The sequence below is a fragment of the Pterocles gutturalis genome, unplaced genomic scaffold, assembly GCF_000699245.1.
Source record: "Pterocles gutturalis isolate BGI_N339 unplaced genomic scaffold, ASM69924v1 scaffold7772, whole genome shotgun sequence".
NCBI classification, from domain to species: Eukaryota; Metazoa; Chordata; class Aves; order Pterocliformes; family Pteroclidae; genus Pterocles; species Pterocles gutturalis.
In genome coordinates, this window is record NW_010107869.1 from 956 (window position 1) to 17497 (window position 16542).

Sequence of the window (16542 nt, forward strand, 5' to 3'; positions counted from 1 at the left end):
AAGTGTTGTGAGGAAGGGTGGTGGGGCACAGGAGCCTGAGCAGCAGCAGCTGTGGTGGTCAGAGACCCAGAGGCAGAATCAATTGGAGTAATTAAAACAATTGGTAATCAGCTGCAGAGGTTCTGTTCCTTGAGCAGAAAGGCCTGGAGGAGACAGCGTTAGGCTGCTTTCTGGGCTGTTCCCAGGGTGTCTGTGCTGGAGAAGGACTGAGGCTGCAGCAGATAGGCAAGTTAGCTTAAGATTTTTTTTTTTTTTTCCCAGTACTCTGTAGTTAGGGGTTTTTTTTTTAAGTTCTATGAATGCTCTGAGTGGCTTATAATTTTCTTGTTCTGCCCCATTTTCTTCTCCTTGCTTTCAGGGAAGAGGATTTTAACAGCAGACCACAGCAAATGCCCATCTGTAAGGGCAGCTGCAAAGGCAGGTTGGTGTGGTGTTGACTTGGGCTGTTCTGTGTAAACGGCATCAGGCAAGAGCGCAGTCCTGCTGGGCTGGGTTTTGAAAGAACAGGAGCTAGTTTGCCCATGATGTTTCTCTTTCAGTCTTTAAGTTGCTCTAGAAGAACCACTAGTAAAATGGGATGTTTCTGCAATCATATATTCTCTCCCCCCCCACCCCGGTTGCAATTATTATTTCATGTTTCTCTATCAGTAAAATATAACTAGGAAACCCTCTGGTTTAAAGATAATTATGATCTCTGCTCCCCAGCATCAGGGGGATTTACAAGCTATAGGGTACGAGCGAGGGATTGCTGCCTGGTCAGTAAAACGTGTTTCTGTTGTGTGTATGGGTGGGGTTTTTTCCTCTCATGAGTCTTTTTACAAAATAACATTTATTCCAAACAAAGTTTTGGCTCAGATATGTTTCAGGCATCTTGCTTTTCCATTAGCTACAGGTGACCTACTGAAAGTGTATCGGTGGCTAGACAATGGAATAAAATAGAAAATACAATAGGTCATAGCTTTTACTACCGTTAGAGGGGCCGAATATCCATTTAGAATCTCAAGAGAGCCAAAAACCAGAGTCTGATAGATTTTTTTTTCTCCACACAGTGCCAGGTTTTAATTTGCTTTCTTACAGCATGTTTTTGTTGGCATGAACGATTTTCTTGGCATCTTTCCTCTGAAAGTAAGGACTGTGCTTTCCAGTAAATGCTGAGAGTGGGCTGTACATAGATTAAAACTGAGTCAGACTCACTTGTTAGAAATTCAGCTTGGGTTGTGGTGTAGCATTTGCAGAGCTCCTTAAGAAGTCGCTGTCCCCACCTGTGCCTTTCCACCCCTCACACCAATATCATCATTGTGCTACACAAGTGTTCAGAGATACAGGGTTTAAAAATAAGAAGGAAAAAAAACAAGTCCCAAGGTGAGAGTTACACTTTTCTGTAAGAGGCAGATATGTTCTGGGCTGCAGTGAAGTTTCAGGCTTTGGGAGGTGATTACCCAAAGCTGTACGGGGCAGGTGGGGCGGGTGTCATATTTTGAACAGAGGGACAGAGTGGCCCTGGCTAATGACCCTGATTGAATTTGATAAAACCGGGCTGTTTGGGAGAGGTTGGGTTTGCTTGGACCTGAAAGACAGAGTGAAGTACAGCAGGCGGGTGTGGAGAACAGGGATCCATTCTTCGTGTTCACTCCCCAGGGGAGCACCGTGATCTGTGTCCAACAGGAAGGTTTAGGTTGGATACCACGTTGTCAAAAACAAGGAAAAACCCAGCAACACCTCCCAGGGCTGGCGCTTTTGTGTGGCGTGCTGGGAACAGTATGTGGACTTGCTACCCCCAAGTTTTATTGATAAATAGGCTCCACAGAGGCTGTTAGGAGTAGTCCAAGGTTGTTTCAAATCAAGAATTACTTCCACTTCCTTTTCTGGGTTTTTAAAAAGTAGAACTTCTAGGACATCTTTTTGATTTAGCATTTTAATTATATGAAATCATGTCTCAGAGTGATACGTGTTCATGCTCCAGGTCTGGATTTTCAGAAATGTTCAAGTGTTTCCAAATGGGACAACAAGGAGAAAATGGAAGATTTGTTGTTTTTTTTTTCCCCCCCACTTTAAATGCATGGGTGAGGGCTCTGAGGATCAGACAGTGCCCAGAGCTCTGTCTAATTTAATTAGCATTGCCTAATTTAATTAGCATTGGTCTAATGTCAACACACTTCCAACTAAAGACAGTTTTGGACAAATTGCCTGTGATAATCGGCTTAATTAAAACACTTTGTTAATACAGAAGGGATCTGATTTTCTTCAATCGTTCATCTCTCCCCCATAAAGGTGTAGTGAGATTCTAGATATTGCAGCTCCCTGTAGCAAAGCAGTAGTGTGAACACCACCCCGTTTCTGTCAGAGCTCATTCAAATTAGATTATGTGAAAATGATAAACCAACAACAAATATGTATTTAGTATAGTCAGCCCTGTTCCTCCATGGCTGATGTAATCTTGTTTTAAAAAAAAAAAAAAAAATCAATTACTTTGGTTCAGCACGGAGTAACAGGAAATGTGTTCTGTTTGTTAATCCAGGTGAGTTCCCACTACTGGAGAATACCCGAGTTTTACTCAGAGCGTCACTCAGAAATCTGTGTAAGCAGGGACAGCAAGTGTTACTGACTGTAGTCTGTAAATCACCTTTGTGGCATCTTATGCAAAAGAAGCACAAGATCTGCTGGTTTTAAGCTTCAGATGTTTCAATTTTAGCCTCTAAAAGGGAACTGGATTTAGTCTCATGTAAATAGAGCTTTAGCCATGAAGCAGGCCCACTAAAAAAACTCAACCAAAAAACCCCACACCAAAACCAAAGACATGAGGAGAATTGATTTCTTGTGTTGCATGTAACTGCAGAACACCACGATTTATCATTGGAATACGGTGTAGTTATTGGAAACTCTCGTTCTGGGATCTGGTAGATGGGGGTTTGGTTTGGGTTTTTTGTTTTGTTTTGGTTTTGACTGAAAATTCGTGACTCGCGTTCCCAGCTCGTGTCCTGTTCCTTATATAGCCAGAAAGTGATGGGAACTGGCGAGCAGCTCTGCATCACGTTGTGCTCAGTTCTCTGATGCTGTAACGGGCGCTAAAACCGCACTGGGCTGCTGAAACGCCGCCTTGCCTGTGCTGAAGGGAATAGCTCATTACTTTCTCTGTTTATAGTTTGGGTTTGTTTTTTTTTTCCTTGCAAGCCATTGAATGACATTACTGTTACCTGCAGCATTACTGTTACGTTACATACAGGATATCTTCACTGACTCCGGGGCTCTAAAGACTTCCAGTGGCAGAGATCTTCAGCATCTAGTTCAGTATTTAGTAAGGAAGTGGTTTAAAATTGTTTCCTTTAAAATGTCCAGTTGTAAATGGCACTCAGTGTAAACTTACTCTGTTCCTCCTCCTCCGCTGGTGACAGCTCGTTTGTGCCTTTGTTGGGGTAACACCGTGTGTAGTTGGAGGTTAATCATCTCTTGTCTGCGCCAATCCTCTTCAGACCAGCTAAACCCAACTGGGATCTTCCCTTGTCGATCCAGCTTTCCCGTCCCACTGTTCCCCAGGCTTTCTCCAGGGCTTTTCCGTGGAGGGCCTGACAGAACCTAGTGTCACACACACCTGCCCTGGATTTTGTTTCTCTTTGAACTTGCTTCTCTGATTCAGGAGGATAATTTTAAATTCTGAATCTGCTTTCTGAAGAACTTGCAGCTACTTTGAGCTTTGTGGAACCTTCACATTTAGTAACTGACCTGCTCCCTCTCACACTTCACTCCCCTATTTTATGTCCTTTCAGCCGAGCACAGAGCATCATCTGTCGCTATCCCACAATGGTTCTGAAACCATATACCATCACTTCATCTGCTTCCCAGCCCCTTATTTTTAACGGCAAGAATTACGTTCTTGCTCATCCTCTGTTCTTTACTTCTCCACACCCTCTGTCACAAAAGGATTTAGAATTCATTACAAATAACAATAAAGTTCCTGCCAAACTATGAGTATTCTATTTGCAAATAATCCCCATATCTGAAGGCAGCCAGATGTAATCCTGAAATGCTTGAAAGGCTGATGTGTATCACATTGTCCCTTGCAGCACATCCACATTTAGTTCATTTCTTAAAAGGAAAAACTAGCCCCCCTCCGGGCTTTGTTTTCAACATCTGCAGCATGTACTCGCTGCTGGTTTTTGAGAAGTTCCTCTGAGGTGTGCTCAGTTTCAGAAAGAACGTGAGGCGCTGAACAGTAACTACACACAACTGCTGCAATATGTAAAGATCTTTCAGGACACAAACTTGTTGAGCCATTTAAATTGTATTCCACTTCTGAAAGGTTCATGTTGTGTATGTATAGATATAGAAAATATATAAATCCTCAGTCAACCAAGACACAGAAGATAGTTGCAGTCTAGATAAATACATTTCATATAAATACATTCATGGTTCAGAAAAAAAAAATCGTACAACCTGCTGACACAAGTGCAAGTAACTTTCTCACATGTATTTAACCTCTGCGATGCTGACAGGCTGCCTAAAGGCTATTGAACAGTGACCCATGGAAAAATTGCAACATAGCTCCAGGTCAAGTCATTTAAAAAGATGCTACCACTATGGGAAGTATTTCCTGTTCTCAGAAACCAACTGTATGTGTCTTACAGAAAATTATTTTTTTTTAGAAAGGCTATTTCCTCATTCCTTTCAGTGACTGCTGTAGTTCCATTCACCACTAGATACAGTCAGCTTTAGAGACCCGATTGTCTTTGTCCCTTTCCCCCTCAGGGTTCTTGGCAGATGAGCTGGCAGTGTTCCGGACTGGCCAGAGAAAGTTATGTCTGGGGAAGTCTGAAGTTGGTCCCAAGGAGAAGGGATGGTTTAGTTAATGAGTCTATAGCCATCATTTATTTTTGACAAAATCTGTTGGAACTGGAAAAAAGAAAGTTACACATACATGCGATAAAGGAAAAACTTGCCCTGAAATTGCAAGCTAGTGTGTTCCAGAGTAGCACTGTACAAAATCTTTTTCTTTCTGTACAGTGACAATACCAAGTAATTTTTAACCATCATATACACAACACAAATATTATGAATAGAAATCTATAAATACTTTAAAATGAATTTGTAATATATAGCAGTTGAGGGCCACAGCTGTACAAAATGTAAGCAACATATATAAAACGATTAAGAAAGTGCAAAGTAGAACAGTATCAAGAGCCTTCACTTTTTACAGCATTTATGGTTCACGTGTAAAGAGCTAGCAGGGATGCAGGAGCTCCGTTACAATTCAAAAGAAGACACAGTATGGGATTCTGCACACAGAATGATGAACTGTTATTAAGTTATATCCTCCCACTTCTTCACATCTGTGACTTCCAGTTAATAAGAGAACATTTTTATAATGAATTTCTGTAAAGACTGATTTGTCCCTTTTTACAAGTTCCATAACACACAGACTCCCTGGCCACAGACTCTTTTTCTGTAAGTAAAACAAGGCTACACAGAGAAACTGCTGTTGGTTTCTGGTTGCCTTGTTGTGCTTACCATAGGTAAAAGGTGAACGGAAATACCTTTCCATCAACTGACTACAGCCATGTACACCCTGATCCTCTGAATCACATACAGCTCAGCTGTACTGTCACTCACACGTATGGGATGGTCTAGAGGATCAGTGCCTTAAAAAAAAAAAAAAAAAACCAACCCCAAAAAACCTCAAAACCAACCCCAAAAATATCAAGAAACAAAACTCAAAGGAGTTTAAAATCTGTTTAGAGACAACTGCCCATCAATTTCACTGTTGTTTGTCACTCAAGATGCAAGGTTTGCACTCTGCGTCCAGGTGATGATTTCTCATCAGTACCTCCTGTAGCAGTGCAAGGCTTTGTTTTCTTTTATGCTGTATGTCCCAGTGGAAAGCTCTGCTTGAATTAAAATCTGGTGGCAAGTAAAAATGTATTTGGTGAGTTGGAAGTTGAATTCAATGCTCTTGAATGAAATTTCAAAGAACTTCATTTTAGAAAGCTTTTCAGTTCACCTTTATTTCAGTAAGTGTACTTTATATTCTTTTTTTAGGCACTGTAAATATTCAAGACACTAACTGATGTGCAGAAGAATCCATCCGTTCTCAAGCAGTGCATTATTAGTGATCTCTAGCAAGTTCCAGACTAATGCTGTCATCTTGGTTTTGTTTCTTAATGGAGCAGGGTAGACTTTAAATACTTTTTTTTTTTCCTTCCCTCACTAAGTATCTTACTATGACAGAAGAATCATCACAATTACATTAGTTTTTCTCTTTTAAATGTAGGCCAGACTTCAGAATGAATGAAAGAGAAGTTGCAAGCAGTCTGAATGTGCTAGAGAAACAATAATAATAAAACTACTTGGTCGTACTGCTTCACATAAATGATGTCTGTCTCAAAACTGGAGACGTTCATGTGAACCTCTATGAAGTCCACCAGTGTCTAATCTGCTAACAATTAAGAATTTGGAGTCTAAGATAGTCTCTGTTGTACTCAATAGAGATTCTAGAAACATTCACCCATTTGGTATATTTTCTGAATGTATGGTATCTACAGTATACACAGACATCCAAAATTGAGGCATGAGAAGGAACCATCTGCACAACCGTGTGGACAACATAACTTATTTGCCTCCGTACATTCTTTCGATGTCGTTGAGGTAATGGTTTTTCAGTTCTTTCCTTTTCAGCTTGAAAGCATCTGTTACTAACCCAGTCTCTGGAGTCCATGGCTCAGGGCTTAACCGTACTTTGATGGGTATTTCAAACCGTTCTAATTTCACTGCAGGGACAAGAAGAAACAAAAGTATGACTATGATTGTACAGCCAGATGAAATACTAATTCATGGTACCTAAAAATCTACAGTGAGCACCCTGTAGCTTGGATAATACGGTTTCCTACCTAATGAAGTTACCTCACAGAAGGGCCACAAGCAGATTTAATCTTGTACCAACGCTAGTGTGCGAATATTCTAAGAACACGCTGTACTTGTACCTTATATTGAACATGACAGTGTAAAGCTTACAACAAATGAGTGTGTAGCCTGAACATCTGAGACTACTCCCACAAGAGGATACACTGAAATCGAGAGTTGTATCTATTATAGGAATGTAGTAATAACTGGATTAACTCGGACTAGTCAGATGTGCTTCATATTTAAATTATAATGAAGTACTTCTATACTTTCTGTGGTTGAATGATTCTTTCCCAAATTTTTTCCTTCCTAAGAGTTTGTTTAAAGTTCAAAATAAAGGGATTTCTCTGTATTTTTGTGACATGAGTCACTTATTTTCCCTTCAGCTGCACGTGCACAGCCTCACTGCAACCAAAGCTGCTCCCATCTCTGGCCCAGGGACTACACTGGAGAGGGGTGAGCAAGGGAGGGGCAGGTAACTGCTGCCAGGGGAAGGGCCGGGAGCTGCTGCATGTGTGCCAGACCTGGACTTTGCCATCCGCTCCTGCATACAGGCCTATAGTAGATCCCACACCTGTAGGGTGGTAGCTGAATTTCGACAGCTGGTGGCAGCACAGGCTGTGCGGCTGTCCCCAGCAGCTCTTCTGTCCCTAAACCTGTAGGCTGGTAGCTGAATTTTGACAGCTGGTGGCAGCACAGGCTGTGTGGCTGTCCCCAGCAGCTCTTCTGTCCCTAATTTCAGACTGGGGTTGTCATGCACTGTTTCCTCTTATTTAGATATACGCCTGCTCCTCATGAAGGCGCATTAATGTTCCACTAAAATTGAGAATGATCTCTTTAAAATAGTTTTGGAAAAAAGTTTCCTGGTAGCTGAATTTTGACAGCTGGTGGCAGCACAGGCTGTGTGGCTGTCCCCAGCAGCTCTTCTGTCCCTAATTTCAGACTGGGGTTGTCATGCACTGTTTCCTCTTATTTAGATATACGCCTGCTCCTCATGAAGGCGCATTAATGTTCCACTAAAATTGAGAATGATCTCTTTAAAATAGTTTTGGAAAAAAGTTTCAAATAAATCGGTTGTATTTCAGTGGTAGATTACCATCTAGAAGGTAGAAAGAATGTGTAAGCAAAGACTTTGAACAAAGCTATACGGGTAGTAATTTGCTTAATTCATATAGAAAACCATGGGTTAAAATGTTTAAACACAAGTCTGAGACCTACAGATTATTTTTTTTTTAAAGTCAAGACTTAATAGTGCCTTTCATTTTTCTTTTCTCAGTTTCAAAAGGCAGATTCTCCTCTAAAGTTTGAGAGGCAGTGCTTACCCTGTGCTTAAGTCCAGTTTTACTGCTTCCTTGTATAAAGTGCCAAGTGCTTTAGAGGCTTTTTTCCACAGTTAATTTTTTGGCCCCATAAAAGACTGATGAGGCTTTTGATCATTCAGTACTACAGCAAGGAACAGCAGGCTTCTAAGCCACTACAACCACGAGGATCATGGTTGTTCAAAGCTCTAGGAAACAAAGTTGCATGGGAAAAAGCTTTGAAATCTCTTGCTCAACTAGTTTTCTTACCAGTAAATGTAACTCTCCATCCAAACTGACACCTCTTTTGGACCTTATTTAACTATGAGACAAGCTACCTGTCTCTAGAATTTAGTTGAAAAAAATCTGGTTTTAAGAATTTTTTTTTTTTTTAAAAAGATAAAGCAGTTAATACAACTAGAAAAGTATGTCAGTTCCTGGGTTAACAGGCAACAATTTGATGTGGGCTTTGCCTCTTACCAAGCTATTAGTTTTGGCAAATACAAAGGCAACAGGAAGAAGGAAGAACAGTTACGGAGGATAACTGAAAATTTTTGCTGGATGAGCACCATGAGATTGGCTAGTGCAATATGCCCCTTTACTTACTCTTGTTTGCCACTTCTTTAATCTCTCGCAGTATTTCAGCTTCCATTGTAGGATTGTTACAAATATCTACCCAGGTTCCGCTGATGCCCTTCTGCTCGGCTAATGCAGTCAGCTTCTTCTGATTGGGAACCACAAAACTGATCACGTACGACTGGTCACTACCACAGGATGGCAGGAGAAGGAAGGAAAAAAAGATTCAGACAGTTGAGACTTCTGTTTCGGGGTGTAAAATGCTTCCTTGATGTTTGATACACAGATCCATGGTGCTTTCTGAACTGTAGGTATTCCCTCATACAGAATCCATCTTGTACATTAAGTCTTTACAACTGATGAGCTATGAAAGGTATTCTAAATTGTTCTACAACATTAGGTTTGATCAGTATTGTGCTTTGCTGTAATTTCGAGACTGCGCATCTCAGTTTAGCTTCCCAGCTACACCTGGTGTTTAGCTAGATCTCTTCAGTCTTCCTTCACGTAGTGTGTTTAAGCTGAGGGGAGGGAGAGGAGGGACTGGGGCCACTTCCAAAACTCAGTGGAGAGCTTTGGAAATATCCAGGTTAACTTTTCTCTGGTATTCTGGTAGAAAGCCAAAACACATGCTAAATACCTGTTTGGGGAAGGGATGGGATGGAACTGGAATGCATTAGGATAGGAGAAATGCCAACAGAAAAACATCGGTCAGTTCTTCAGGTTTTAGGGACTCTGAGCACCTGTGCTACTTTGGAGACGCTGTTTATAACTTGCACTCTGGAAGGGGGGTTTGTTCAATGGAAACTATGGAAAACTACAGCGTATCGTCAAAGAAGTGGGTCAGAGGCTATATTTCATGTTCACTCAGTTTCTAAATTAACACCACTCTTACCTTTTGGCATAAGCACAGATATTGTCAATTAAAGGACAGTTCTTCAGTGCTGCCTCTACTTTGCCCAGAGACACGTATTCTCCTGCTTGGAGCTTTACCAAGTCTTTCTTACGATCTGGAGTCAAGGGGGGAGGAAAAAAAAAAGCTTGTTCAAAGCCACTATTTATGTATTTTTGTGCAGTGCTATGCAAGATTGGTAATAAACATGAATTAAAGTATCTTACTGGAATTTTAAAGCAGCTAATAGCATGGACATATTCTGCTATAAAGGCTTCTGTTAAAAAAGTTTCTATAGCACTACACTTCTTGTCACACAATTTGTATGAAAGTGGTGGGGCTCTGATTTTAAAGCTTTGTAATTAATACCAAAAATTAATCTTACACTTATTCTTTAAAGTCCATGTGCTAGATTTAGATAGTGATAACATCACAGGAAACGGCATCACTTCCAGAATTTTCCTACAGCTGTGAGGACTTCTGGGAATGTGTTTTACACTGTGATTCCACAAGCAGGTAACCTTAAGTAGATTAGCCCTGGCAAAGCCAACAGGATTAACAGCATGCTTACAATTGTTTAGTCAAGGTCTTGCAATATATTAAGATATCAAAAACAGAGGCAAACCTATGATCTGCAGACACCCATCCGGATGAAACTCCCCTATATCTCCTGTACAAAACCATCTCTGACCATTCTCATCAATGGAGAAATCTTCAGTTGTCTTTTCTTCGTTTTTAAAATATCCCATTGAGACATTAGGTCCACCAATTACAATTTCTCCTCTAGGATTAGGCTTGTCTCTATTAGTATAGCCCCCTGAAAAATGAGAAAATCCCCACACAGTTATTTTTAACTTATGTATTCTGCTGCCAAGAAAATATTTTGAAACTTCAGCTTGAAGTTAATGCACACAAATTGATGACTATGATAAAAGATAAAGAACAATTACTCCATATGCTGCATATCTAGCTACGCAATGGGCAAGGAAAGCAGCTGAACAGTGGTTAGATTAGTTACTCTGAAATCAAAACATTTAATACTCTCACCTTCTTGCCAGTCTTTCAGTTTTATTTCACAGCAAATAAGAGGAGCTCCAACTCTGCCAGTGCTGTAATCAGCAACTGAGGGAGAGAACAAGGAAGAATACAAAGATTTTTGTCATTTGAAATGTAACCTCAAGCCATACAGAAGGCATAGCTTATCTCAAATGACTTTACTGCAATTAGGAACTCCACCTATTTTGACTTCACAAAAAAAACCCCACCAAACCCTCATATATCTTAAAGTATGTATTTCCAGAAATATTTTAACTACCTTCTGTAATTGTTCCAGCTCCACATGTTTCTGTTAGTCCATAGCCTTGACCAACAGGGCAGCAAAAACAGATGTTCATGAATCTTTGTGTTTGAGGCGAGAGTGGTGCTCCTCCAGACAGCATCATACGGACATTCCCCCCCAGCAGTGCCTTTACTTTCTTAAACAATAGTCTTGAAAGAAGGAAAAAGGCATTGAAAAGTCATTCACTTAGCTCGCTTTCATAAAAAGACACAAACCTTTTTTTTCCTTCCTATCTGGAACACCTTAAAAACAACTTAATTATTCACAGATTTCAGTGGGCAGCTGGGATAATGAAAAACGTTACCTCTTGCAGATGTTACTGTAACACTTGCAGATGGCAGAATTCCTGTAAATTAACTAAACAAACATTCCCATTTTGTTAGTAAAAAAAACAAAAACAATCCAATGAAAACTAACTAGTCATCTGTTCTTCTGAAGATTAGTCATTCCTACCATTAAATATCTTATCTGTTTCCAGTAAGAACTTAGATTATTTTAGTCATTAGATTATATTTGCATGTTGGATGAGAATTGTCTGATGTCAGACAGCTTAGATGAGTATTCTTTTAGACTGTCTTCACAAATCACAAGGAAAAAGGTATGCTTGGACCATGAATTGTACTTACACATTACACAGAGGTGCATCGTATCCCCTCTTAATTTGTTCTGATTTGTAGTCGTAGCCTATCTTGAACAGAGTTCTCTGAATATAGTTCATCTCTTGAACTTTACTCATGACATTTTTATAAATTCTGTCCATTATTTCCTACAAAGTGTTAAAAAGAGCAAGGAAAGTTACCACACAGAATAGACATGCATATTTTTTTGCACCTTCCAAGAGGGATTATGACTGTATTTAAAATTTACACTGGCTTTGCCTGTAGTCCAGCATTTGAATTATCCCCAGGAAATAAATTTAAATGGCTATTTTCAAAAAAGCTGGGGTTCTCAGTCCATCTGAGCCAAAGCTATCCTGCTTTGGTATGCAAAGTGTACCTATGCAAACAGGAGTTTCAGACTGTGAGTGTCAAAGGCCTTCTGTATCCCACTGTTGTATCAGTAGCTCAGTAAAACAGCACTTGTAACTATTAAAACACATTTACAGTTTTGGTCTTGGCTTTAGCATATATATACACTCTTGTGCTCATCTGTAGCATCAGTACTTGGTTCAGGCAATGACAACTGGAATGTCTATATTCTGGTTTTTTCTTATTAGTGACCGTTACACATGAAGAGAAAAAAATGTTAGTAAATAGATTTTTCTAGCATGAAAAAGATAGAAAGCATCATTTTTTGGCTAAACATCTGCTTCTGCATACTTACAGGCACAGCTGCCATCAGTGTGGGCTTAAGTACAGTACAGTCTCCTTTGCTTCCCTTCTTGATTTTACTTGACTGTAATAAGGAAAAAAAGTCAGTGAAGAAAATGAATAAAAAAAGAGGGAGCTATATCAGCATGTAATTTGTACGAATCTCTTCCCCTGTCCTTCCAAAAAACATTTCTTTCATGATTTTTTTTTCCATTGTGATGGAAAAAGTAATGATTAACAACAATTTCAGCCAAAATACCAGATGTTTTACAAGCCCAACCTGGGTAAGTCCATTTTTTATATCTTTCTCTTACTTCCTCGCTCTAGCACTTGCTTTCTTCTCCATCTTCTTCCAGGAGTTTCTTTTGCCTGATGCATTCTCTATACCAGCAACACATACAGAAATGTTCTTTTTCAGCTTAATTTGCTCTTATTTATCTTAATTGTTAAACGGAAAAAGGCAAAGGGCTAAATAGAGATCTACAGTAACCAGATAAAGAACTGATAACGTGAGACTAGCATTTACAGTTACTTTAAACAGCCTTACGTTCAGCTAATGTATGAATAGCTGTTCTTACCCTGATATCCAGTAGATAATGCTATATGCATTTATTAGGTTTTCTTTTAGATTTCCTATGTATCATAAAAGCAAAAATTTATATGGTATGACCTGCTGCTGTAGTTCACCAGGAACATTAATTTGCGTCATTTTCTGAAAAAAACCCTTACATTTCTGAAGTGTGCCATATACCTCAGCATTTCTTTACTGAAAGAGGATAGCTGAGGAAGAACAACGCAGACTGCAGAAGCACATTTAAGCTTCTCCCCCGCCCCTCACCTGATCCGATAGTGTGAGTGGAGAGGAATAGCCAATCCTGCAGCCGTAAGTCACGCAAGAAATTTCTGCTGTCAATTCTAATACATGGGCCAGAGGCAAATAACCAATGTAAGTATCCTTGGGTCTAGGAAAGGAAAGGATCAACTAATTAAAAATGATGCACAAGTGGACTGAAAATACTGTCTAACAGTTTTATTATGTGCTTAGTGATTACTTTTTGAAAGATATGGATCGTAAGGCTTATTCTCTAGACTATTTTGATCAGAGGCTTATTCATCTGCACACAACAAGGAGGTGATTTCAAACCACAGTTTATTAAAAAAATGGGGAAAATCCTACCTTACTGAAATCAGTATGAATTACAGGATTTGCCTTGTTTTCCAAGAAACTCAAAGATTCCTTAGTGCTCCACTACTATTGCCTCTCCTTGTAGGAGATTTCATCCCAGGCACCAAATTAAGGATGAAATCACTATATTGTAAAATAATCACCAATGATTTACAAATCCTTAACAGGCATCATAGCATTTCCTTCTAAAATATATTCATAAAAAGAGAGCTGATCACTGAAGTACTGAGGCTTTTTTCAGGAAATAATTTCTCAGAGATTTCTCAGCAAGAAACTTAGAGCTGTGACTTAACAGAAGCTTTCAGCATCAAGTCAGAACTAGTTTTACATCCTGCCACAAAAGGAGTTTAGCAACGTAGCTGATTTAAGCTATTAAACCCTCTGTGATGCAGGGAGACACACACACCCACATTCATGAAACATTTCCTCAAAATATTAGTGTGAGGGAGTTTGCAGTTGGTTTTACTATCATCAATGCCCAATTTGTTACTTTTCTGCTCATTTCAGTGAGGTGTACTTGAGCAGATCCTGTGGCGTGTGCGTTATCCATCCAGCAGTGATGTCTTTAGATCAATGGATGTGATAGGCTCGGACATACTTCCTAAAGGGATTCTAGCTGCCCAAAAACAGCTAAAAAAATTTCCCAAGGTTGACTAGATGAGGACTCTCCTTATCTGGTGGCATCTTCTGATGCACAAGAGTGCAAAAAAATCCATCACAGACCTAAACATAAGGGTAGTAATAAAAAAAAAAAAAGTAGGAACAGCACGTGAGATAAGAGCTAGAAGGGCGTCCTTTTTAAACAACAGGGTAAGTGCACAAACACAAGATATATTTCTTATAAATTAAAGATTAGCAGGCTCAGAATAAAATGAAGACATTTGATAACACCTGATGCCAGCAACAGACTAAACTTGTGTGTACTTTTGGAGGGTCTGTTTTTTCTCTGTACTCATGACAACTAAGCGTTTCTTACCCCAGTCCGGGTATTCTCTCGCACTGTCCTGTCATTCCGGCTATTAAGTTTTTATGCATCATCATCACTCCTTTGGGTCTCCCAGTAGAGCCACTGGTGTACATTACTAAAGCCAGGTCTGTAGGAACAGGTCTGCTTGGCAGAATGCTTGCTACAAAATGCAGGAGAAAAATTATTAATTCTTATCTACTTTCTAATTGTTATTTCTGTAATTAATCAGTGTGACAATGTCTGTAATCAACCTGTGTGAAATAGTGTGCTGCCAAGTGTCGGTGGTGGATGGAGAAGTCAGTGAGGAGGAAAGTAGTGGTCTGTTTTGAAGAGGAAGTGAGGGAAGGCAGATTTAGAAAGGATACTTAGGCATCTACACAATCTAGGTCATATTTTTGCCATTACGTGTTATAGCTGACTGGAAGTTTCATAGAAGAAGCCTTCGAAAGACCAAATAAACCTTTCAAGGCATCGAAAGGGAGAAATACAGTACTAGAGAGAAACAACAGGTTGAGGGGGATAAAAAAACCAAACAACTCACAAACCACCCCAAAAAGCTGCAAGTCAGCTTTTCTGTCAATCATTCTTCCAAAGCCAAGGTTGCAGAGCTAAGTCTACTTTTTATTTTTTTTCCTTTTTTTTTTCTCTTTCTGATGAACCTTCCTCAGGTAAGCCGCTAGTTAGCAGAAAAGCAGTAAGCTTACAACACTTGATTTTTATTTTTGTTTTAATCACTTGTCATTTATTCTTAGGATGAAAATTGTTAGTATTGATGGCTTTCACAGCTAAAGAAGCAGCAGAACTGTCTGCAAGGCAAGCAGAGGATTTAGAGGGGAAAAAAACCAACCCCAAAACAACACCCTTCAAGTTAACTGCTGGTTTGTATGGGTACCTGAAGCTGATCAAAGATAAGCAGTGAATGTGTGCTTCCCTGCAAAAAGCTCCTTTGCCACTTTATCTCCTCTTTTATTGAAGAGAGAGGAGAGCTGGCTGAGCACAAACTGCTGATTTAAGGAAAAGAGATGATGGAGGTTGATTTTTCCTTCCTTAAAGCACATTTACAGTCTCTGCTGGCTGACCAATGTAGCAAGGGGTGTAATGGTTACTCCTCTAGCCCAAGGTGCTTTGAAGCTACAGATTAGTTAAAAAAGACATTTCCAAGCCAAAAAGGAAAAAGTGCTTTCTCCTCTTTTCTTAGGAAAAATAGTGAAAATAAGATGAATAAATGGCAAGAGTAGCAGGAAATGGAACATAGCACCAGATTCTATTTCACTTCCTTAAAACAAAGGCAGAGTCTTAAAATTAAATTATTCTGATTATGACTTAGAAGTTAAAAATGAAGTTTTTTCCTGAATAATCTGACACTTGAACAAAGGTGCAGGACAATAAATAGAGATCAAACAAATTTTCCGTTTATTTAAAGGAAGCCAGGGGATGAACTGGCAATCTGCCACTGCCTTTGTGTTACAGACCTGCATGGGTGTATTTTTTTTCCTGCTACACACCCCTCTTCACCTAGCTCTGATTTCACTGTTAAGGTTGCTTGATTAGTTCTCTGTAAAGTAATTTACTTACAGTTTTCTGGTTTGGCTCCCAGCTCTTCTACTGTCTGCATACTATGAATCTCCACATTTTCAGGGTATTCCGATTTATTGATAGTCTTCTTGTCCACGTAAATGATATGTTTGAGACAGGAGACTTGTGGCAGTGCAGTCTATAGAAGAGAAATTAAATTTTTAGCACTGACCGCACTGTAAAATTATTATAGGGTTGCTTGTAGCAGGTGAAGCTGATACCAAATTACCTTAAGTTTGCTCTCAAGAAGCTCTACACTAGTGACCAGATATGATGCTCCACACTCGTTGAGACCATAGGTTACTGCCTCTTCACCCAGGGTGGCGTACAGCGTAACAACTGTTGCAGTAAGGAGAGAGAACGTGAAAGAAATGTTAAAGTAACACTAAATGCAAAAGGCAGAGAATCAGATTAAGGAATCAGACTGGTTTTCATGTTGCTAGATGATTTTTAGCCCTGAGTGGCTGCAGTGATGCCATTAAGTGCCTCACAGGCACCAAGGAGGTCACTC

General features: G+C 39.7%; 1 protein-coding gene across 3 annotated transcripts in view; it reads right to left on the reverse strand.

The window, feature by feature from the left end:
- Positions 1–6600: 6600 nt before the first annotated feature.
- The window catches only part of ACSL4 (acyl-CoA synthetase long-chain family member 4), a 14907-nt gene continuing 4965 nt past the window's right edge, over positions 6601–16542 (reverse strand). For 2 of the 3 annotated variants that reach the window (XM_010072394.1, XM_010072392.1), the window contains 12 exons: positions 16261–16370; positions 16032–16170; positions 14466–14616; positions 13142–13265; positions 12317–12388; positions 11620–11759; positions 10970–11142; positions 10702–10776; positions 10280–10471; positions 9658–9772; positions 8796–8953; positions 6601–6758 (listed from right to left, as the gene is read on the reverse strand). In XM_010072394.1, the coding sequence (XP_010070696.1) occupies positions 6601–6758; positions 8796–8953; positions 9658–9772; positions 10280–10471; positions 10702–10776; positions 10970–11142; positions 11620–11759; positions 12317–12388; positions 13142–13265; positions 14466–14616; positions 16032–16170; positions 16261–16370 (1607 nt within the window). Of the gene's footprint in view, positions 6759–8795; positions 8954–9657; positions 9773–10279; positions 10472–10701; positions 10777–10969; positions 11143–11619; positions 11760–12316; positions 12389–13141; positions 13266–14465; positions 14617–16027; positions 16171–16260; positions 16371–16542 lie in introns of all 3 variants that reach the window. The other variant, XM_010072393.1, reaches the window with a different exon arrangement.